General features: G+C 42.2%; 1 protein-coding gene across 2 annotated transcripts in view; it reads right to left on the bottom strand.

The window, feature by feature from the left end:
• PLXDC2 (plexin domain containing 2) overlaps positions 1-25,392 on the bottom strand; it is a 696,519-nt gene that overhangs the window by 23,574 nt on the left and 647,553 nt on the right. For both annotated transcript variants that reach the window (XM_089693732.1, XM_089693733.1), the window contains one exon: positions 21,766-21,804. In XM_089693732.1, the coding sequence (XP_089549858.1) occupies positions 21,766-21,804 (39 nt within the window). The remainder of the gene's footprint in view (positions 1-21,765; positions 21,805-25,392) is intronic.

Raw genomic sequence — 25,392 nt, 5'->3', positions numbered from 1 at the left:
GCGGTGCAATTGGAGCCATACATTATGAATGGCTCAAATTGCACCGCACCCGTACCAAAAAGGTGCAGGACCCTTTTTTGGTTCCACACTAGAATCGGATCGCATGGGTATTCACACCTATGTGATCCAATTCTGCACATCGTTTTGTGGACCGATTTCGGGGTGTTGTTAACTTAACGTACACACCCGCATTGGTTCGCATGAGCGGGGTGCGATGTCTTTAATATTACAGAACAAGTACAGTTGAATGTGAGCAACCATTACCTAAGATATATAATTAATTGTAGCCCGCAAACCTTTTTTACTTCAATTAGCTCTATTTTATTTAATTTTTTTTACTTGAGGAAAGCCACAAAAATTCATCTGCATTGTCTTTTGCCATCTTTCCTATTCACTAGTCACCATACTGCATTCTGGCTTCATACTAAGTGGCCCCTGCATTTTTCATATTCTCATTGTCCTCTGAATATACAAAATACTGTCCCTTTAAAGTGATATTAAAGCGGAGTTCCACCCAAAAGGGGAAGTTCCGCTTTAAAGATTCATCCCCCGTTCCCCATTAAGGATTGGCACCTTTGGGGGGCGGGGGGCAACAGGTACCCGAATTTGACAGGTACCCGCTCCCACTTCCGCTGTGATCGGAAATGGAAGTTGTCCTCCCCCCTCCCTCCCCGAAGTCTTGTGAGACACATGACAGGTCCCAGAAGACGATGGGGACATTCAGGAAGCCGAAAGCTGTCACAGCCGGGTGCCCACACTGAAGATGCCGGCACCTGTAATACAGGACGGCCGGTGAAATGGGTTGCGGCGGGGGCAACGCGGGATCGTGGGACAGGTAAGTGGCTGTTTTTTAAAAGTCAGCAGCTACAGTTTTTGTAGCCGCTGACTTTTCTTTTTTTACAGAGTGAGTGGAACTCCGCTTTAAATTCTAAATGAGATTAAATTACATTTTTTAGCACATTTCAGCACTGCTGATTTAATCAAATACTGAGTATGAAACGCCTTTATCTTTTAGTCTTTACCTATGTTTCTGTTTAAGCAGGTGTCATGACTGCTGCCCCTGATTTCCTGTTTCAGGGTGACTTATTTCTCTTGCAATATTCTATGGAGCCACCCTTGTATGCAGAGACAAGAGTTGTGTCTTCCTACACTGTGTGCATCAATAGAAACACACAGCCCCATAGCCTAGGATGGCACAGTATTCCCCTCCTCCTCCCTCCTCCTTCCCCCCTCCCTTCTCCAGTGTAACAGACTGGCATTAGAGGGTTAACTCTTTCTTTTGAAGACCAGAAGTTCTGGGAAGCAGCAATGAGAATACAGGAGCCAGCAGCAGTGAAAGCTGTAAATTGCAAGTGCTATGGTAAGAATTGTAATAGTTTACTAGGGAATTTTTATTTTATTGTGCTCAGTGTATTAAACTAAAAAACGCTGAGGGTTTTTAGTACTGCATTAATCTCTGACCTAGCCTAAACTGTAACATTTAATTAACTCTTACAAACTAACACTTATCTTGCCTGCCTACAAAGTATCAGTGCCAAAAGCTCCCTCATCTGTGCCGGGATACTGGTGCCAGGGAGTCGAGGACCATGTGGACACTGAAATGACAGAAGCTAGAGAGATTAATCTGCTTAAAGTGATTCTGTCACTAAAACTAAAACAAAAAATAAGGTAGAAACAACCTGTAAATTAGGATGAATGATATATTACCTTTCTGGTAGGCAAAGGCCTTCACTCCCCTGCAAAGCTCCACTGAAACGTGACATTTATAGGTGTGTTGGATGCCATATTGCACAAATCTTGGGATTCAGGCACCCCTGCCAGACAGTAAAGCTAGGTTCTAAATCTCCCCTGCAGCACTATTATGATGTCATCCCTCTGCCCTTCTGTTAGCATGTTCACCATCAGCACGTTACATACACTAGTTACATTGAAATATAGATTGATTGTTTCACTGAATACATAACTGCACTAATTGTTTTTTTCCTGCTTAAAGTTCAGATTGAATTATCCTCCACACTTCAGAACCTTTCACTACCTGAAAGATCCTAGGAAAAGCAATGTTTCATCTATTTAAATTTCCCACTGAACATGTACCCTGCTTTGAATCCTACTTCATAACAATATCTTTATGTTACCAGCATTACAGGAAAGGTCAGCGCTGGGTATTTTGTCTGAGATGAAAAACGATATTTCAGATTTTTTTAGTGGTAGATTTTAAATTAGATAAAACAATGACATTTCCTGTGAAAATGAAAAGTCTAAAGCTGTATCTTCTGCTGTTATATTTCCTTGTAAGCTGTCAAGCCCATGATATGTCACTTTTGCTGTAAAATCTCAAACTCTAATCAACAGCTTCCATAAGCACAGGAATATGGGAGTGAAACATCGACTCCCTGCCACAGTATGGGGAGAGGGGGGCACAGAATGGGTATATGGCATATGCTGCGTCTACATGGTCCAAATAGGAAGTGCAGCTTCTACTATTCCCCAGTGGTTTTCTGAAAAAAAAAAACCATGTGTATATATATATATATATATATATATATATATATACTCTCTCTCTCTCTCTCTCTCTCTATATATATATATATATATATATATATATATATATACACAAAAGATCCAAGATAGCCTCGAGAAATTACAGCCAGTAACTTGAAACTGCTTAATTTCCTTGTCTGTTTTGCTTAACTGTAAGATTTATTGTAAAGATGTATAGATATACTCATGTAGACACCAAGGAAGAAATCTTCATACATTTCACACATATGCGTAATCACCTTCAAAAACGCACGCTGTGACTTGCTGAAATGTTGGTGAAATACAGCTATTATACCTACCTCCTTGTCAGGGGTGGACTGACAACTCATGGGGCCCCCCGGGCAATAGGGGATCATGGGGACCCTGTGTCCTCGCCCACACTCAAAACACACCCAAAAAAGCCTATAAAAAGGTACCAGGGGAATTTTATGTGCCCGAGTGCTCAAATGGTGAGTCCGCCCCTGCTCCTTGTTCATCTCTGGAAGTAATTTGAGTGCCTACTATACCTGTTAAGATATACTGTACTGTTTGTTTTACACACAGACACACAGCGCTCAAAAAAATGAAAGGAACACTTTTTAATCAAAGTCCAGCATCAAGTGGGATATTGATCTGGTCAGTTAAGCAGCAGAGGGGGTTGTTAATCAGTCTCAGCTGCTTTGGTGTTAATAAAATTAACAACAGGTGCACTAGATGGGCAACAATGAGATGACCCCTAAAACAGGAATGGTTTTACAGGTGGAGGCCACTGACATTTTTTTCCCTAGTTATCTTTTCTGATTGTTTTTCACTAGTTTTGCATTTGGCTAGGGTCAGTGTCACTACTGGTAGCATGAGGCGACACCTGGACCCCACAGAGGTTGCACAGGCAGTCCAACTCCTCCAGGATGGCACATCAATACGTGCCATTGTCAGAAGGTTTGCTGTGTTTCCCAGCACAGTCTCAAGAGCATGGAGGAGATTCCAGGAGACAGGCAGTTACTCTAGGAGAGCTGGACAGGGCCGTAGAAGGTCCTTAACCCATCAGCAGGACTGGTATCTGCTCTGTTGTGCAAAGAGGAACAGGACGAGCACTGCCAGAGCCCTACAAAATGACCTTCAGCAGGCCACTGGTGTGAATGTCTCTGACCAATCAGAAACAGACTTCATGAAGGTGGCCTGAGGGTCCAACATCCTCTAGTGGGCCCTGTGCTCACTGTCTGGCACCATAGAGCTCAAATGGCATTTGCCATTGAACACCAGAATTGGCAGGTTCACCTTGACCACATGTGACAGACGTGAAAGGGTCTGGAGAACCCGCGGAGAACGTTATGCTGTCTGTAACATCATTCAGCATGACCGTTTTGGTGGTGTGTCAGTGATTGTCTTAGGAGGCATATCCATGGAGGGACGCACAGACCTCTACAAGCTAGAAAATGGCACCCTGACTACCATTAGGTATCAGGATGAAACCCTTGGACCCATTGTCAGACCCTACGCTGGTGCAGTGGGTCCTGGGTTCCTCCTGGTGCATGACAATGCCCGGCCCTATGTGGAGAGAGTATGCAGGCAGTTCCTGGAGGATGAAGGAATTGATACCATTGAATGGCCCCCATGCTCATCTGACCTAAATCCAATAGAACAGAGCATTTGTTCACTCAGCACTGACCGAGGGTCAGTAGGGGCCCCATGAAAGGCTCCACACATTTCATACAGTGGCAATATCTTTATATCTGTCTGAATAATGTGTCCGCCTGAAACCAGTACACATTATTTAGACAGGAATGTGGCTCATTCATCAATCCTCTGGTGTGTGGCAGACCCTTCTTCCTGTTGAGTGATAAAGATGACTGCCATGCCACAGCCATATTTAAACTGGAAGTGCCCAGCGGCTTCTACAGAAAGAAGCCAGGAACTTCCTTGCAGGCTACGCTGCAGTAGATATTTAAATACCCCCGTATGCAGCTGAGCTGCAGTATGTAGGTGGGGCATTGTGTGGGTGTGGCTTGAGTGTACACAGGGGGTCCCAATGGACACAGGGGGGCCCAATTATATCTTATTGCCTGGGGGCCCCATGAGTTGTCAGTCCACTCCTGCTCTGGGATATCATGTTTTCGGTCCATCTGACGCCACCAGGTTGCACCTCAGGCTGTCCAGGAGTTAAGTGATGCCCTGGTCCAGATCTGGGAGGAAATACCCCAGGACACCATCCGTTGTCTCATTAGGAGCATACCCCAACAAGCGGGGGCCATACAAAATACTATCAGAGTACCATTTTGAGTTGCTGTAGTGAAATTTCAGCAAAATGGACTAGTCTACTGTATAATTTTTTCAATTTGATTTTCAGGGTGTCTTTGAATTCAGTCCTCTGTAGGTTGATAATTTTAAATTTCATCAAATGATGGGGCATCCTTGCATTCCTAACACATTACCCAGTCCATATCAGTATAGATATCCAGCATGATATTTTTCTCCATTGAGATCTGATGTGTTTTCAAAGTGTTCCTTTAATTTTTTTGAGCAGTGTATGTATATATATATATATATATACACATACATACACACACAAACAACCATAACATCATGACCACCCATGTAATATTGAATAGGTCCCCTTTTGCCACGAAAACAGCTGTGACCTGTTGATTTATACACTCCTCTAGATCAGTATTTCTCAACTTTTTGTAAGTCAAGGCACTCTTTTAAAGTCTGCACAATCTCGACGCACCTCATTCTAAAATTTTTAAAAATGTAATGAATAGTTTTATATAAATGCCACAATGTCCTCATGCATAGGACACCCAACATTTGAGGTGATTTATTCTTTCAAAGCAAACACACCTTTGCACACTGACCAGTATTCCAGTGTTCATTTTCTCTTCATTTCTCTCCCTCACTCATCTAATGTGACCCCAGTGGTGATGAAGAGGGGCAGGGAAGGATGCTGTGCAACATCCTCCGTACAGCTGATGAAGTCATTGGTTGTTAGGAGGCCAGCAGCTGGAAGGTTGGATGGTGCACAATGAAAAGCTGTGGTTTTGTGTAACTAAACAGCATGCTTGATTCATTTGTTGGCTAGTATACAAGTTTGGGCAATTTTTAGGCATTTTACCAAGGCACCCCTGAAGAAAATTGAAGGCACCCCAGGGTGCCTAGGCACTCTGGTTGAAAAAGGCTGCTCTAGATCTCTAAAGGTATGCTCTGGTTTCTGGTATCAAGCCGCCAGTAGCAGGCCCTTTGAAGTCCTGTAAGTTGCAAGGTGGGGCCTCCATGGATTGGGCCTGTTTTTCCAGCACATTCTAATATGCTCTTTTGGATTGAGATCTGGCGAATTTGGAGGCCAAGTCAACACCTCAAAGACACCTGCTGCTATTGCTCCTTGTTCCAGTTCTGATGTACACATGTCCATTGTAGGCATTTTTGGTCATGGACACAGGCAATCTAACTGGTTTGCGGATACACAACAAACTGCGATGCACTGTGTGTTCTGACACCATTCTATCAGAACCAGCATTAATTTTTTACAGCAATTTGAGCTACAGTAGCTCTTCTGACTATATGGGCCAGCCTTCCCTCCCCATCAATGAGCATTGGCTGTCCAGGACCCTGTCACCGATTTCCAAGTTTTCCTTCCTTGGACCACTTTTGATATGACCTGACAACTACAGACTGGGAACATCTAACAAGAACGAAAGTTTTGGAGTTGGTCCGACACAGTTGTCCAGTTATTACAATTTGGCCCTCGTCAAACAAACTCAAATCCTTATGCTTGTTCATTTTTTTCTGCTTTTAATACATCAGCTTCAGGGACAACATGTTTACTTGCTGCCTTATATATCCCATCTATAGTGGTCTTAATGTTATGGTTTATTGGTGTATATACCCTAAGCTCAATGAAATATAGCTGCAAGTATCCTTTATTTAACACATTTCAACAACCTCCCTACTTCACATGAAGTCATGGCAATGGTACTTGCCCATCTGCTTTGGTAACTATAGGCAAAAAGTGCTGAAGTTCTAATTACTCAGTCCATGTTCAGGGAGAGGAAAGATCAGCTATACATGTCAATGCCATTTTGTAAGCCCAGCTCATCAGACTCTAGGTACAACCTCATTCAACTGTCAAATGCCAGAGCCTCCATCAAGGAAAATGTTGAAAATGTTAACAGGAATACTAACACTTGGAAATCTACAGTGTTCACTGAATAATATAAATAAAAAGTCCAAAAGAAGGGCTGCTTCAATGTATATTGTTTAACATAAGCTGCTTTGTTTCAACAAAAGTGCTTGTGAAGGAACTACTGGCCCATATGTAGTAGATTAAGTCAAAAATAATTTTGTACTTTGTGCATTTGTACTTTAATGTGATGAAATAGTAGCTATTAACATAGAATGAATTTTTGGTGTAAAAGACATACTCTGCAGGTCAATGAGTAGTGTTTCCTCCATATTGCCTGACTTTGGCGATCAGAATCTTCTAAAAATGCAGGTGTCATTCCCCTTTAAGTAAGATCCCTCCCTCTGTAGGGGTGAAGTGGGAGGGAGTCCCATTAGTTTGGATGTTCTAAGTCTGGGAGTTCAGTTGGGCCTGGAAGCAGGAAGGAGAAGGAGGACAGTAAAATGTGTCCTTCTCCCAGGGGATGAAAAGACTAGGCCACAAGAGGCCTCCTAGGCCGGGTTTACACCTGGGACTGGAAAGGACTTGTTGAGTCCTCCAGAGGACATATTAGAGGAAGGTAAATTGGTCTTAGGATCTGGGCCCAAGCACAGCCATTTTCTCATGCCAGCTTAGATCAACTAAACGGCTTGTGTCGGAATCCATCGCTCAGCCATGATGTGAAGTGCTATGCCTTAAACTGACTGCAATTGTTGCACTATGTTCACTAAAGACATTTCAACTATATTTTGGCCTTGGAGTTCTTCATTTGCCTACACCTTAGCGCAAGAGAGTGAGAGCGTGTTCTACTGATGTCCCCTGGCTGTTGGCCTGGAGAAGGTGCCCTGTGCTTGGAGCCCATGAGAGTAAAGAAAATGCAGCACACAGCCAGGAAGGTGGATTGGGGTCGGTCTCTGCCCATCACCTACACACTGGGGAGAGTCATTGGGAAAAGTCCTGTCTTGCCTAGAAGGTCAATGTTTTGTTGGGGGTTCGGCTCAGCTGTTCGCTTAGGCAACATGTGATGCAGCCCACAACAGGCACATTCCTGGTTCCCAGTGGACAACTCTCCCAGTCTTATGTCCAAGATGAGTTGTGAATGTAGTCTCTGTTGCTAAACTGGATTAGATGTTATTTTTTATTATAATTTAATCACACAGCCCAGCTGATATTATTCCTTTGGCATAGTTTACATGTTTTGAATACCTGCTGTGGAATTTCTTTTTATATAATTGATCTTTGTATCTTGTTCTATTTGCAAATGTTTTCCTTTGAACCTGCCGAGACTGATGATAGCACTGTCCTGTCTTCTTCCCTATAACTCATTACATGCATCTTTGTTAATGTGCCTCCAGTTAGGTTTCTGTGTTATGATCTTGGTGTCCATGCTAGCATTTTAATGATTCACATTCTAATTAGTTGCTTCATTGTTACAAGAGTCTCCATCACTGACAAATTATCCAGGAGATCGTCATACGTCTTTTTTTTTTTTTCTTGTAATTGGAATTCTTTTGCAGAAAGGAACAACAGGGAAAAGAAGATGGATTAATGAACTTTCTTTTTATTTGCACAAATGTTCTTAGCTGGAAGCCCAGGGGCAACATGTGACCCTTCAAAGTCTCCCCCATGGTCCTCCTGAGCTTTAGTAGGGTAAATATTAATTTTATGGCTTCCTTTGTGATTGCTGTAAGGTTACGGAAGAGAATAGCGATTCCCACTTACCCATGCACTTTAGGCTCTTTGTCATAAACCTGCCTTCCACCTTCCCATGCACTACACTCATCAAAGATCCTTTCCTTCTCTACCTCCCTGCCTTTCCCAGATGCTGCAGCCATTAGAGATTATTACTCTTGTAGACTCCCCCATTTATTTAGTTATAGATAATCCAGCTAGAGAATTGAGAATGGTTTTAGTAATAGCTGTGCTCGGGTGTCAAGTTGAAAAGTCCAGCCTGTAGATTTGCAGTCCCCAAAGTATCCAATGTGAGAGTCAATTTGCTAGAATCTGTTCAAATCTCTCACTTCAGAAAGAGTAATTACCCAAAAGCCATCTGTACCCTGACTTGCCACATGACTACTTTAATCTGTCACACACTGTACAACATAGAGCAGAAAGTTCAGTGTAATCTGGGACCTGAGAGAAGGGAATGGACACACCCCCTCTAGACAGTCTAATAGGGAAACAAGCACAGCTGAGGCTGTCAATCACCTGATGTGTGCTGGGAGGGGGGGGGCATTTCTTGAAATTGTCTGGTGTCAGCATAGGCTGTCAGAAGCAGATAGCAGATGAGCAGACAGAAATCACGCACTGGGTGCTTCGGATTGATGCACGTACACACTACAGAAGTATATGCTTGTTCATTTTTAATTTGCAACAACTTTAATGTTGAAATTATGCAGATGTTTTGAATAGTAAAGAGATGGTCCTCCTGCGCTACCTCCCTATCCGCAATGACCCCCAAAAAAGCAAAGTGGCCGCAAACACCAAACTATATTCTAAAATAGTGAAAACAAATGAAGATATCTTCATACAGATGTTTTGCAGCTGTCCACAGGGTAGAGGTGGGACAGTGGCACAGAGACAACAAAAGTGGAGGTGAGTCATCCCCCTTATTTTATGCTATGGTGTCATACAATGGGATCACAAGACTGTGTCCCTTACTCTACCATACTTTGTTTGACAGAGGAAACTATTTGTATATACTGTAGGTGTTTCCAGCATACAAAGAAGCATGTCTGTTCTTTTGTTTTTTAGTAATTCTAAAAGCAAATATGTCTAATATATATATATATATATATATATACAGTATATATATATATATATATATATATATATATATAATCACTAATCTTGCTTAAACAGAGAAATTCCAACCAGAGCCCTGTCAGCTACCAAGAGTCATACTAAAAACAGAGATTGCACAGTCTTATAACTGAAGACATCAGTTTTTAGCTAGCATCTTTCCTTTGTATGTATGAAGAGAACAAAAACTACAACAGAAGTGTAGCTCTCATCCCCTAAAGGGCCTGCTGAGTAGTCCCAAGGCCAGGCACACTGTCTCAATCACTCTACTGACTCAATGATTAGTCTAGGTGTATTCATTTTGATACTTTATTATAACTTTATTATAGATTGAACTTGGATGGGTACAGTGTAACCGTTGGATACTCCAGTAAGACAAAATAATAACTTGCGGACACTATCTTTCACATCTCCTAGCCCAGTCCTTGCAGCACCGACTAAAGGACTGAACTACACAGGGACACCATAAGGAATGTCCACATTTAACAACAAGCTGGCACTGATGCAAGAGGGATAGTAGCAGCACACAATCACTGGGACCTCGCAAACTGGTCTATACTGACAAATTTCCCTGGATATTTGGATAACCTCCTTCCAAAATCAGCCAGAAATTTCTCCTGTGAACTTTTCAGACCAGATTCCCAGAATAAAAAAATCCCTTGGTCAGCTCCAGCAACGTTCAGTAAAATAGGCCCCCAGCTAACACAGCTGGGACCTGGATGAGCACAGGTACAATTTCTAGCTGGGCTGCCCAGAAGAGCATCAGCCCTTCAAGCCAGGAATTTCTCCTTCTGGACAAGAACCCCTCTGTTCCAGGCCTCAAACTATTTATAAACACTCCCAGCCACTTACTGAGCACCCTCCCCCAGGGATTGGCTGGGACCTCATAAATATTAATTCTGTAGATTTGACACTCCCAGCTCATTACTTTCCAGAACTCTTCAGAAGGCAGGGGGAAGCAGTCAAACCAGTGAAACTCAGAGCAGCCCAAAGCAATCTCAACTGATTACAGAGGAGCTAAAGAACTAAATTTACCCAATCTAGCTAGCACCTATCTAGGAGTATGCTACATAAGGTAATTCCCAAATGCAAGCGTGGAAAAGAGAACCTGTCACATCAGGCACCACTTTACACTGTTGTTATAGAACTGGTGCTCAACGCTCAGCTTTCAGGTCCAGTGACATTATGTGATTTCCCAATACAGCTGCATTAAAATGCAACTACACTCTCTCAATCAACATGAACTATGTTTAATCCTTACACTGCTAGCATTAGTAAATAGATAGGAAGGTATATTATTTTTACTTGTTTTAAACTTTTTTTTTTCATTTCTTCAGTTGCTTCCTGGTTTCTGTCCTCGGCCAAAAATGATGTCATACATCCTAGGAGCCTTCTTGGGCATTGTTTTCTTTCGTCTGGAGACGAGGAGGAGGGGCTTTCTCAGCTAAGAACACCCTCCTGCCTTTATGCCGGAGCTAAGAGCAAATGGATTACAGGATGTCAATGCTATATCAATCATCTGCTCTTAGTAAAGATGGCTGCAGCTAGAAATGCTGGGGAGGTGCTTTTCAAAGTGATTTCTCAACAAAATTATGGGGACATGAACAGATGGGTGAGTTTGCTTTGAATATCAAAAACGAATGTAACAGCGTTTTTGGATTGTGATGCTCAGATACAATTATGTTCCACTTTAAACTGTATCTATAGCCAAAACTTTTATTAAGTTAGACCTTCCATCAGGCTTTTATTGCTGTCTGTGTCATCAGTAGGGAGATTCACCCAACAAGCAAGGAGAATCTAAAATTTTACAATTGTCATCAGAAAGAACTCTTTGGAGAGACTTTCTCTTACTGTTGAATCTGTGGGACAGGAATGAAGATGTGATTATGTGCTAGTAGCCTCACTTTCAACTGCAGTTGCTCCTGCCCACTAACATTAGCTAAAGGAATGTAGTTTACGTTTTTTCTTGTTGCCTGTGTCCCTGCTGCATTGATTCTCCTTCCCTATTTGCTTTGGTAACCACTGTCACCAAGACAGAAAGGGATAGGAAATCCCCACTTTTTTGTTGTCCTGAGAACAGGAGGTAAGGGGAAATCTTCCAACGGGGAAAACTGTTTTGGGGGCAAAGCATAAGAGATAAATTCCCCTCACTTTCTAGAGATTTTTCCTTTTGTGTCTCTGGAGCAGAAAGTGAGGAAAGATCTCAAAAGGGGCACAGACAGCAAAAAAAAATCTGTTTCTAGCTGTCTGGATGGAAATGTTCTGGAAGACAGAGGGCTGGGAAAGTCAACTTGAAGGCTGAATATTTATGCAGCCCTGGCCATTTCCCAGGAGAGAGCTCTCCAGATGGTGGCTGGGAACATGTATAAATACTGTGAGACCTGAAACAGAAGATTATTGTCCCTGAGGAGGAGATCACAGCCTAGGGGGGCTTTTTGCCCCCTAAACAAGTGTGTCAAGTGCCTGCTGTTTAACGAGGTCCCAACTGGGCTAACTAGGGGGCATTTGCTGCTGAAAACTGCTGGGGCTGATTGAAGGGCTTTTCAACTGGGGATCTAGTCTGGTATCACTGGGAGAAAGTGTCTGGAAGATATTGGAAGGAGGCCACCAATTTTCTCAGGACATTAGTGAATACAGACTGATGTGAGAGATCCCTGAGACTTTGTGCTATTGCCCCCTTCTGGTGCTGTAGAGTCAGCTGTGTTCAAAGGGGATGTTGTGTTTGGTGAGCTGAAGAGCTCAGTCCATAAATTCCTGGTGAGAAGACTCATATCATATCTGTAGAAGGAAGATTAATATCCTCAAGTTGCTACTAGAAAGTTCAGTCCACCATTTACTTGTGCAAGGAGTTTGCTTATATCTTTAAAAGGAGAAAGTAAGTGTCCTCAAATTGCTACTAAGAGTAACTGGGGTATTCCACAATTACCCTTCTCCTATCCAAGTTCAAATTCAACAATAAAGCATCAGAAAAGCATACCCCAAGACTGTTCAGTGAGCCAAAGGAGTGACTGTGTCTGTGTGCCTGGCTGTAGGGCAACTCCAGGAGATGACCGTTAATACTGCGGCTCCTATGGGGGTACCTCTACACTACTTCTATAGATACAGCTGGATTCAGTGGACAGATCTGGGTCTTATGTGCCCCATGTTAACAAGTACACATTTTAAACACATTTCTATGGGCACAGCCAATGATATCTTGTGTAGGCATAAAAAATAAATGCTATGTACATCATAGTATTATATTATTAGTTTACAATATTTATTAGAGAGTTGGTGCACGTAAGTATGCACCAGCAATTGACGACATTTCATTTTAGAAGTCTTGAAAGAGCTTGATTAGAACCTCTTTCTGGTCTAATGGTCACCACATGGACTAAGCATGGCACAACAAAGCCCAAACTGCCAAACATTCTTCAAGGAGCTCTCCACAGGTTCTTATTGATTAATCACATTTTCCCTGCTCCAAAACAGGTCCTCCTGATTGCACTTTTACAAAATCTAGCCTTGAAGGGATTAACGACTCGACATTCATCACGTTCAAAACTATTAAAGATGCCTGCAAGGTTTACAGATTGCATTGAAGTTGTGCTCACAGCAAACATGAATTTTATCTTATTAAAAATCTTTTGCTGGCACCAAATGCAATGAATAATTGAAGTCTTTTTGAAGAGCAAGTTCTCTGATTTGAAGGTATGTTTTAAAACACAAATGGGAAACCTGTTTACTGATTTGGCTCCATGAGGCTTTAAAGCCTTAGTTTTGTATCAAATATAAGTAATCTGCCCTCGGGATGTGAATCTATAATGAGGTAAAGTCTTGATACAGTTGAGTCACGATAACTGTTCTCATAAATCATGTTCTCTCACATGAAAGAAAGTCAGATCTGAGCAGCTCTTTCGGTTATTTTATTGAATTCTTCTCTTTGTTTTCCGACACTGATCAGTTATGTTGAATAATATGCTGTAATATGCTATAATAAGATATGCTGGGTTACTCGTAGACTAAAGACACATGGGGTAATAACAGTTCATTTGTAAAGATGCCTTCAGGTGGGGTAATGGCAATAATAAATCTAAATATATGCCATAAAAAGAAATATCGGTGGGGGCGGGACCGGATGTGAGCCACAGCGGATGTGTCTCTGAGGAGCTCCAGTCATACTGAATCTCCAGTGCAATCTGGGCACTATTGAGCTGGTGAGCACCCCTGACCTCCCTGGCCCCTATCCTCTTCCTCTGCCCTTGCTCCCGATGCCTTTTAGGAGCCGCTCTGCTAAGCAGGCTACCCTATCTCGGCCCTCCCCAGCTCCAGCTGCGCGGCTGGACCCCAACTTGGTCAAGCGGCTGCAGGCCTTGCTGGTGGAGATGGACGCGGACTCGGGAGACTCCTCCATCACATGCACCCCAGCCTCAGATCCTCCTCTACATCCCTCAGATGGCACATCAGTGACCCTAGCGGCTATTGAACAAAGCAAGACCTCGCTCCTGGTGCGCATTGTCCGGCTCACAGAAGAATGTAATTTAATCTGCTCAGATCCGGATAAGATCAGAGGCTGGATCACGGAAACGGAGTCCTGGATCTCTGTGACAGAGGATCTCAATGCCACTCAGGCCACCTCTATAGCAGATTTGGAATGCTCTGTGTCAGCTCTGGTGGCTAAATCAGATGATGCTGAAAATAGATTCCGCTGCAATAACGTCAGACTCCTGGGACTCCTGGAAGGTGTGGAGGGTGATCAGCCAGCCGAGTTTGTGGAATCCTTTTTTAAGGATCTGTGGATCCACTTGCTATTTCACCAACCTATGTGGTGGAGAGGGCACATCGAGCGCAACATCCCAGGGAATAACCCGTGCCCCTTCCTGGTACGCTTCCTGAATTATTGGGATAGAGAAACCATTCTTTCTGTGGCTAGGAAGCACCCTGTACTACAATTTGGACTTATATTTCAGTTACGGGTATTAAACTGACCAGTCTGTTGTTGGGGTTTATTGGTTAGTAGGGAGTTTATAAGTTTACAATATTTATAATGATTAACATATTTAGTGTTTTTTATGGCAACTGTACTCCTTTCATGCTCCTGCTACACCATGGTTTGATGTACTTGTCTTTAATTGGGGGACATGGCAACTCCTCTTGTGGACTTAGTGCCCTGGCCAAGGACTGGTTTCCCCTCATTTTGGTTTTTTATTTAGCTTGTTTCATGGGGTTATCCTATATTTTCTTCCACATTCTATTTTATTATGGAGCTTAAAGTAGTCTCATTGAATGTCAGAGGACTGAACAATAAAATCAAACGGTCCTTTAATGTTTAAGTTCCTCCATTCTCGTAAACCGCGTGTCCTTTTTCTGCAAGAAACCCATCTCCTAGGCAACAAAATATTGTCTCTCCATAGGGCTTGGGTACAGCAGGCTTTTCACGCCGCATATTCTAGTTACGCGAGAGGGGTTGTCATACTCCTTATCCTATAATGTTATTCATGTGTGTACAGATCCTGGAGGTAGAGTTATTATTTTGATTCTGAAGAGTAGAAATGTGAAATATGCTTTTGTCAATATTTATTTGCCCCCACCCTTTTCTGCTGAGGTACTGTATAGGGTATAGACCTTTGGTTTGACTGAATTGTGGAGATTTTAGCACCCTTGTGATCGTTATTACTCCTGTTTTTCGGCACCTCATAAGTCAGCCTCCCGGATAGACCTGGCATTTGGATCCAGTTCCCTATTGGGTCTGGTGAGCAATGTCACCTATCTGCTGGCAGTAATTTTAGACCATTCACCTTTAGAACTTACCTTGGAACTGGGGGGTAGGAGACATCCGGGAAGCTGGAGGTTGGTTCCTAAATAGATTTGTAGTGGGAAAATCTAGGAGTTATTGTCTGACTCCCTAATTCAGTTTTGGGAGGCTAATGATCACTCTGCCTCCCCTCTTTTAGTGTGGGACTCGTTTAAGGCTTTTACGCAAGGCCAATATATTTAGGCTATTAAAACGAGGAAAGAATTTGCTATAGATACGACTACGTTGGAACACAGTGTGACGGCAGCGGTTTCTGATTTTGCACGTTCTCTCACGGAGGACAACTATGTTAAATTGGCAAAGGCTCGTAGGGATTTGGAGCTCCATTTTACATCTCTTGCCCACTCTGATGCGGCTGCCCTCATGGGCAGATTGTTTGAATCTGGTGACAAAAATGGTAGACTGCTGGAGAACCTAGTGGCGGACTTTCACCAACACACGATAATCCCACAACTGCTATCCTCCTCTGGCGATCTTCTCTTGGAACACTCTCATATATTGCAAGAATTCAGGCTTTACTTTCATTCTCTTTATAGCCCCCTCCCCTCTCTGGTGCCTTCTGCTTTACCAGATAAGTTGCTGAGCCTCTCTCTGCCGAGGTTGTCGGATGAAGAGGCAGGAGCTCTTGATAAAGAAATTTCTGTTTCTGAAATAGAATCTGCTATCAGTTTTTTCCCTCCCAACAAAACCCCTGGGCCTAACGGATTGCCCAGGGGCTGGTATAAATTACATGCCACTGATATAACATTGCAGCTCTGTAATAGCATTGCAGCTCTGTAAAGTCTTTAAGGAAAGTTATACCCAACTGGTCCTCCAACCCTCTATGTATCAGGCACATATTATACTGATCCTGAAACCTGGCAAAGATCCCCAGTTCTGTTACTCCTATATGCCCATCTCACTTCTAAACTATGATCTCAAAATTCTGACTAAGGTCCTAGCGCAGAGGTTGATGAGACTCCTTCCTTCCCTTATCAGTATTGACCAAACTGGGTTTATCCCAGGGAAATCAACAGATATTAACTTGCAACGAGTTTTGACACATATCCAACTCCCTTCAATGGAGTCATCCTCTCATATTTTGGTGATGTTAGATGTGGAAAAAGCATTTGACTCTGTTGATTGGACTTATATGTCTATGGTATTGGAGGTTATAGGATTTGGCCAGTACTTCCGTTCTTGGATAAACATTCTGTCTAGTGCTCCCTTAGCGCAAATAAAACTAGGAGGTGATCTTTCCAAACCCTTCCCTATAGGTAGAAAAATGAGACAGGGATGACCTCTCTTGCCTGCCCTCTTTGCATTGGTCATGGAGCCATAGGTGCAGGCCTTATGTGCATCCCCTAAGATAGGGGAATACGGGTGAGCAATGTTATTGAGAAAACGGCCCTATATGCGGACAACTTAGTTTTGTTCCTTCATGACACAGGACCGTCTCTTAAAGAGGCTCTGACCTTGATTTCCGACTTCTCACCATTGTTGGGACTGAGGGTCAATTGGGATAAATCTCAGACCCTGACCGATCCTGACATTCCTTTGCAGTGGACTTTAGTAGTGAAATACCTAGGTAATATGGTTTCTTCGAATCCCTTAGATTTTTGCAGGCTCAATCTGTGGCTAATACTCTTGAAAGCCAAACAGTATATGGCGGCTTGGACCAATCTCCCTCTTTCTCTAATAGGTAAAATTATTATAATCAAGATGAAGCTGCTTCTCTCCTTACTGTATGTAATCTGACATACTCCAGTTTGGATCCCGCAGAAGTACTTTAAACAATTTGACGCAGCAATGTTTTTTTTTTTGTGGGGCTCGAAACAACCAAGATTTAAACTAATGGTGCTACAGAGGCCATGGACCCAGGGGGGCTGGCTTGTCCAGATTTGTACACTTATTGTATCGCAGCGTTGCTCTCCCATGCTCATAATTGGATAGTGGTGGATGAGACTAACGCTGCTGTGGTTTTGGAGGCTGCTTTCCTGGGCTCCCATGAAGCCCTGTGTAATCTTCTGTATAGAAGTAATTTGGCCTCCTTTCCTATTACAATGTCCATGAGGGCACTCGTTAAGGCCTGGCATTTACAATTCCCCCCTCCGTCTCAGGTTTGGTCCCTCCATACCCTGTTATGGTTGAATCTCTCCTTGCCAGAATTTTTCCTCTTTCTGTACAACTCAGTGTGCGCCTCTAGGGGTATTTACAGTATTTCAACCAAAACGTGAGGAGGGTATGCTTAGAACGTATGATTCCTTGAAGGCTCAATAGGCCCTCCCCAACTCATATTTTTTTCGGTACATCCAATTACGCCACGCCTTTTTGCCAGCAGTTTCAGGGTCGGCCAATTCAGATGGTGGTGTCTGGGTTTGAATCCCTACTGTGGGATGAATCCCTGGTTAAACCCCTCTCCTCTATGTATGTGGCCTTAAGACTATCTATTCATGAAGGCCTGGACAAGGCATGCAGAGGTGTCAGAACTGGATTTGGAAGATTGGGAGGAGGTGTGGGAGTATCCTATGCAACAATTGGTCTCTACCCGGGACCGGTTGATTCAGTATAAGCTTCTTCATAGAGTCTATTTCACCCCTCAGAGGTTTCATAGAATATTTCCAGCACACCCCTCTAGATGCTGGCATTGTCCAGAGGATTCATCGTCCTTTCTGCATGTCTTTTGGAGTTGTGCTATTATTCAGATTTTTTAGACAGAAGCGGTCGACAGTATTTCCTCCATAACTACAATCTTGTTTCCATTGATCTTTGTCTATTTTGATTGGTTCAGGCATTGGCTGTCTCTCAGGCCATGCAAACCTTGATTGGCTTGTTTCTTTTCTATGCTGATAAAGCTATACTTTTAAAATACCTCTGGTTTTTGGAAACACTTGGTTAATACAGTCCTCCCACTTTATAAATACACCTATGAGTCTAGGGCAGGGGTGGGCAAGCTTTTTGACTTGAGGGCCGCAATGGGTTCATATATTGGACCCGGGGGCCGGACCAAGAGTAGATGAATGATGTGTATGTGTCATCCATAGTAAGTATAGTAATATTCCCACATAGTAAGCATAGTAATTAATCCCCCATATAGTAATTAATCCCCCATATAGTAATTCATCCCCCATAGTAATTCATCCCCCATATAGTAATTCATCCCCCATAGTAATTCGTCCCCCATAGTAATTCGTCCCCCATATAGTAATTCGTCCCCCATAGTAATTCGTCCCCCATAGTAATTCATTCCCCATATAGTAATTCATCCCCCATAGTAATTCATCCCCCATATAGTAATTCATCCCCCATAGTAATTCATCCCCCATATAGTAATTCATCCCCCATATAGTAATTCATCCCCCCTATAGTAATTCATCCCCCATATAGTAATTCATCCCCCATAGTAATTCATCCCCCATATAGTAATTCATCCCCCATATAGTAATTCATCCCCCATATAGTAATTCATCCCCCATAGTAATTCATCCCCGCTATAGTAATCCATCCCCCTTATAGTAATTCATCCCCCATAGTAATTCATCCCCCATAGTAATTCATCCCCCATATAGTAATTCATCCCCCCTATAGTAATTCATCCCCCATAGTAATTCATCCCCCATATAGTAATTCATCCCCCATAGTAATTCATCCCCCATATTAATTCACCCCCCATAGTAATTCATCCCCCATATTAAGTCCCCAATTCCCCCGTGTCAATTCACTTACCTTTGCTGCGCGCGTTCCTCTCGCCGTTCCGGTGTAGCATGAAAATCTGTCTCCTATGAGGATCTGTCCCCCTCGACGTATCTGCGCATGTGCCAGTTTCAGGCATTAGCAGCCGATCGCCGATCTCCGGCACATGCGCAGATACGTCCAGGGGGACAGATCCTCATAGGAGACAGATTTTCATGCTACACGGGTCTTCAGGGCGGACTGTGAGAGGAGCCTAGTGGGAGCCTAGCTCCGCGGGCCGGATTAAAAGGTCCACCGGGCCGTAGTTTGCCCATTGCTGGTCTAGGGGGTGCCCTGCAAAATTTACCAAAGTTTGGCATATTTGGACTGAATCGAGGGATTCTGTTGCCTCCACTTCTGACCAGTGCTAATCCAGGGGTGTTTAGTGCGCCCATGGTGATGGTTATGCATTGTAACCGAACCTGAAGGACTTCTCTGTAGGAACAAGATACAGTCTACTGTGAATAGGTCTTGCCATTTTTTTTGGTGCAGTTGCCTTTTGTTGTTTGCGGTTTGTTGTGTGTGAGTTGTAGTTCTCTGTTTTCTTCTTTTTTGTTTTTTGCTCTGTGTTGGATCTAAGCCTGGGTATGCCCAATAGGCTTTGTTTTGCACTTATTTTCAAAAACAAAAAATGCTCAAAGAGAATTTGTAAAAAAAAAAAGAAAAAATATCGGTAGAATAGTTTAGTTCTACCACACCTCTGGTGACCTCTGTACCTGTCTCTTGTGCAAAGAACAAATAATGGGGAAAACATGGCTGTTGACCATATCATTCAGTCATGTTTTCCCTCTCATATGGTTGGACATACAATGGCCATGACTTGCAAGTTATCTAACAGCAGTGGGAAAACCTCTAAATACTTACTTTTGGGTTAGAGGAGCAATATCACCTGCTCCTCCCAAAGCGTTGTGTCATCAAATCATGTGATTTCATGAAGTCACAAGATAAAATCACATGATTTGATGATGCAACACGTTGGGAGGAGCCAATGATGTCATGCTGATAACCCAGAAGTGTGCAGACGGCCATTTTGTTGGAGAATATCCATAATACATGTCTGGATACTGATGTGCACCAGTATAAGTGCACAGAAAAAGTTGAGTACATTTTTATTTTTAATAAAAATATAGTTACCCATATGAAGAGCACTATATATCCTATTATTTTTTGAGAGAATCTTATACTTATATTGCGGGATTGAAGAGGATGGAGGCAGATTGAGAACATCAATGTAGTGGAGAAAAGCAGAAAAGCCATGACAAAGGAGACCCCACTATAAGGGTCAGGCACATGAGACGTTATATTAATTCAAAATTTAAGGTTAGAGCATATGGAACCTGGTGAAGGGATATAAACACGAGGTGATAAGAATATAATTGAAAGAATGTAAACTCTCCAAGGAGTCTGATTTTCTGGCATCTTTTATTATTGAATGAATACATGAATATGAACATAGGATTATAAAATCACATGGACATTTGGAACTTTAATTAAATGATCTTTTGGTATTTGTTTTTTATTCTTGTGGTATATGCTGCATTGTGATGTGACTATTGGAAAATTTATTATAGCACTTTATTTGTTTGCATGCTATGCATCGCACTGTTTGAGATTTATTTATATGCTATCACAGTTGCTTGTGCTCTCAACTGAGCTGTCAAGCCATCAAATGGCTGGAGTCATAACTGATCACATGTACAGCACAATGGCAACTTCAGATCAAAGAGAGGCCAAGAAGGCAGTTTCCTTGGCTGTGAAGGACAGGGGGCTTTGGTTCGCCTTTAACATGCATATACCCAACATTATGTTACAATGTTTTCCATGACTAAATGATTTAAAGTGACAGTTTCTTTCCAAAGAGGATCCTCTGACCCAGTAATACTAATCAAGCCAGCACTCATTGTACTTAACGCTTGGTGTTACAGAAAATTTTCCAAAATAGCTAAATTCCTGGAGTTCAGCTTTAAGTAGACAGAAATGGCTATTGCTTATTTGAAAACCTTACTGCGACTGCACACCACTGTTCCCTTTTCTGTGATGAAAATGGGGCCGTTAATTTCATGTGTGTCGCATACATATGTCAGTACAATTGGCAATAAGACTTCAGCAGGATGGGACAGTTCGAAAAATGGCTGTGAACTTTTGAACTTGGAATCTGAAAGCCGTGATCAATATCTCCATTTTTCTTTGCTACGGTCTCACTTGATAACCCTTTCCATGAACAAGACAACTACATTTGCTCACACACAGAAATATACGGTGCAGTTTGGTTATATGCAGGTATATTCCAGAGCTACCACTGGGCCTCAGCATTTGCCATGTGCTGGGGCTTGAGGAAAATTATCTGTTGAATCCCGGCTGGAGAGGGTAACCTTCCCTTAAGAGTGTTGCAGGGGAGCTGGGCAGAAGCTGCCCCTGAACATTGTGAGTAGTACTTTTTACCTTTAGCCTTGGTTATTTAAGTATGAATTGAGGGTCAGACACCATGAGGTACCATTGAAGGACTGTGACTGCTCTCAAAGGGCCACAGAATTACTTGACTGTCCCCTCCATGAGTACATTTTTGAGGCTGCTACTAAACAGCCTACTATTATTAACACTGGAATTTTTTGGAAGCTGCCTTCCAAGTTTTTCATGTGCTTTGGTATCCTGCACCCTTATCCCTCATCTCTGCATTTTGTGGGGGTCATCATTACATATGCAAAAGTCTCACTCCATGTTATGGAACTAGAGAGGTAACCACCAATCTGTAACTCCCATAAAGTCAGTAAATCAAGCCTACCTCTGTTGTCTTTGAGGTGTAGTGCAATCTTTGTGTCATCTGAAAAAGAAACAAGATAGCAATTTGCTATTGGAAAGCACAATATAAACTGGAATCAGATACTGAGCATGTAAACTCCAACAATAAACTTATAAACAATAATCTTTTCTCATTTGCTTAATTTTGATCTGTTAAATGTACAGTTGAAGTTGTTTTGTTATATATGGACACACAGTCTTGTACTGGCAGGATCACCAGGTGAAAAAAAGAGCAAAAAGCCTGAAAAAAAAAAGATTAAAGCAGCCTCAACATCCAAGGTCTGCTAAGCTGCAACATAGGAGGACTGTATCGAAAGTAATGCATAAGTGGGCAGAACTTTTTTTATTAACTTATATAGGCTGTTCAAATGTCACATGTTGGTAGAGTAAGTCTTCCTCTATAGTAACTTTTCTTTGTCTTCTTTTTCATTGCAGGTAAATAATGAATTCCAAGTAGAAGCAACTTTCTGTGATTGAGTTCTTCATGGAGGAGGAGTGCAGATTGTTCGACATCCACAGAATATTTGTAGAGATTAAACCATTGACAAGAGTCACCAATGACATGACATTGATATTTGTGATCATGAAGAAACTTGAAGCATCTTCCTTGGGAGCAGGAATCAAAATTCACTCATCCAGAAGTGTCAAGCTAGGTACATAGTATAAGATGCCACTCAGGCCAACCTAGTGCCGATTAGCTGTATTGAGACATGTGGCCTCAGCCAGCGCTACTCCAGCCATGCCCCCTGATGTGTTTTGCCCTGACCACCAGGGCTTGGTCACAGAGAATGATATTGCTCTTGTCAATGGTGTTATCTCCATAAGCATTCTGTAGCCTTCTGTGATTGTTGGACAGCCTACACCCCTTTGCCAAGAACTCAAAGGCGGCACATTGCTTCTGCTTCATTTCCATTATTTACCTACAATGAAAAATAAGAAAAATACGAGATACTATGGAGGAAGAATTACTCTACCACATGTGAAATTTGAATGACCTGTGTAAGTTCATATTAAAGTTACGCCCACTTTTGCATTCTTTTTGGTACAGCCTTTGTTTTTCACAGTTTTTGGGTTTAGATTGGAAACTTAAAAAATATCCCTTGCAGTGGGGATGTAACTGAATTGCAAGGATTATTTGCTTTTTTAGGTCTAGGGGATGCAAAAAAGAAGATCTGTTTAACCAGTCCTCCACTCCTCCATGCTGCTAGACTAGTCACCACAGCATCTTCTCCCCAATGCTCCAGTGGTCTAACATCCTGATGTCATCAAGAACAATGTATGGTCCATATTCTTGCACTGGATTTGATGACACTGAGGGACAGTCCACTGTTGGAGTGTAGGGAAGCACCATTGGCTGGGGAGCAGAAAATCGGGAAAGTTATAGTGCTTCTCCTCTCCACTAAAATAAACAAGCATTTAACCCTTGCAGTGCGGGCACAATTTTTTAAAAATTCCCAGAGTTGGGCTTAATTTTTACATTTATCAGACATCAGTGATATACTGTACATGAATGGCGATAAATAAATACACATAAAACCTGCTATAACACATCTAATGTTTGCGTATGAATTTTGTGGATAAAAAGTGATTACTAATTATCTGAACCATGAACAATAAACGTGCACTTTTAATAAAATTCATGAAGCAGATAATCAGGCAGTTTACAACCATATATAGTAAATACTTAGTTTTCTTTTAATGACATGTGGGTGCCTAGATCTCAGGGTAGTATACAATGATTCCATTAAAGGAGACAATAAAAAAGTATTGAAACCCTTTAATAATATGATGCCATACAGTATTTAGAGAATTCCATGGATCCAGTAATTAGTTCTATATTCAGAATCTATGTGCTCTGATTTGCTACTAAAAATACTGTAGATAATTTCAGCAGATGTACTGTATATTGTTCTTCCAAAACAGAACTGCTAAGGGGAAAAATGGCACACATATGAAATTCGTGATAACATCATCAAACTTTCTACAAATATTTTTACTGTAGTATTTAGCTGTCAGGAACTATATTAATGTATTGTATTAAAATATCATATTTTATCAGTTTATACTCCAAAAAATGTACCTATTTCTGGACAGTTTAATCCTTGACCAAAGATAATAATTTTGTGATGTATAGCAAAGGCTTAAAAGCAAAGTAAACAGCCATATAGCAAGGACCCTTTGCTGCCACACTTGTTCAGCTCAGTATACTTTTGACTAACCCTTAGTAAGAGGGGTACTTGGAAAAAGCTGGATATATGTGCAAAGCTGCCTTGTTTTGAGAATTAGGCTAGCCATATACACTTCAATTTATCTAATTTAAACCTGCTAAAGAGCAGGGATGGAGGAATCTCCCCTGCGGACTATTGTATCAGGTTAGTTGCCATCACTGTTCAGCTGACAATTGTCCACCAGTTTCTGCAATTTTTTAATCAAAGTTTGTTCAGCTGAGTGTTGCCGACATCACCAACAGCTCGAATTTTGGCTAATTGCTGCTGAATTTGAGGCATATATGGCTAGCATATGAGTGCCTATCCAAATCTCTAGTAGCCCCATAAAATGCTAAACTTCTAGGTATGGGTCAAACAAGCACTCTCCTTCCCATTTCCACAACTGCCAAGGTCAAACCTTGTTTATGTGGGTGCACGCTTTAAGCTATGCAAATACTGGCTTTTAGAAAATCAGAATTTGCATGGGATGTTTAGGGTTCTGCGCAGCACACAGTGACGTAGGTAGGCCCTCTAAAGGTACAGATTAACATCAGAGGCAGTGGCAGGGTTCCTTTACGCTTTATCAGGATGCGACAGATGTGATTTATGCCTGTGCTTAAAGTGACCGTAAAGGCATTTTAGTTTAAATAAAAAAAGATGTTATACTTCTGGAGTCCCTCACCGGCGCTGTCCAAACCTCTTTCCTCTGGGTGCCCCCTCAGCAAGCCATGTGCTGAGGGGGCACCTGTGTAGGCACACTCCCAAGCTGGGCTGTATGCATCCATAGAAACATATAGAGCTAGTAAGTCACCCCCCCCTTGCACCTTCCTTACAGGAGTTTGAGACTAGAAAGAGAGGAGAGTAGTGTTGCAGCTGGGACAGTGCTGGATCAGTGGAGGAGTCAGGTGTTAGGGAGGGTGGGGAACAGGTAATGGGGCATTTTTGTTTTACATTAATGCAGATAATGCATTAAGGTAAAAAAGTTTAAACTTCAGAAGCACTACAAAGCTGAAGTTTAAGGTTTTTTCTTTTGGGGGGGGGGAGGATACAACACCAATCACATTAGGTATGTGTAATAGTATTAATTTCATTAACTTCATTACCTACAAGAGGCTGCTTCTGCTAAAAATCCTTCCTGCTGTGCCTCTCCACAGCTTCCTTATATTGCCCTGAATGGATTTCTTCCAACACTGTGAGAGTTAATTGCAGCTGCTGCTACAGAGAAAGGTTGCACCGCTAACCCATCCTCTTCAGCCCTCTTTGCCATTCACAGAACACGTACTACTACACTACCACAATGCATTGCATACAGTGAATGGACAGTGGAATTCTGTCATTCAACTGCTCCACAGCCTAACACAGAATGCATTGCATTGTGGGAGTGCAGTAATACGAGTTCTGTG

This window comes from Staurois parvus, unplaced genomic scaffold (assembly GCF_062004578.1).
Source record: "Staurois parvus isolate SC_StPar_1 unplaced genomic scaffold, SC_StPar_1.0 ptg000636l, whole genome shotgun sequence".
NCBI lineage: Eukaryota > Metazoa > Chordata > Amphibia > Anura > Ranidae > Staurois > Staurois parvus.
The sequence above is the reverse complement of the archived record's forward strand: the minus strand, read 5'-3'. Positions and strand labels throughout refer to the sequence as shown.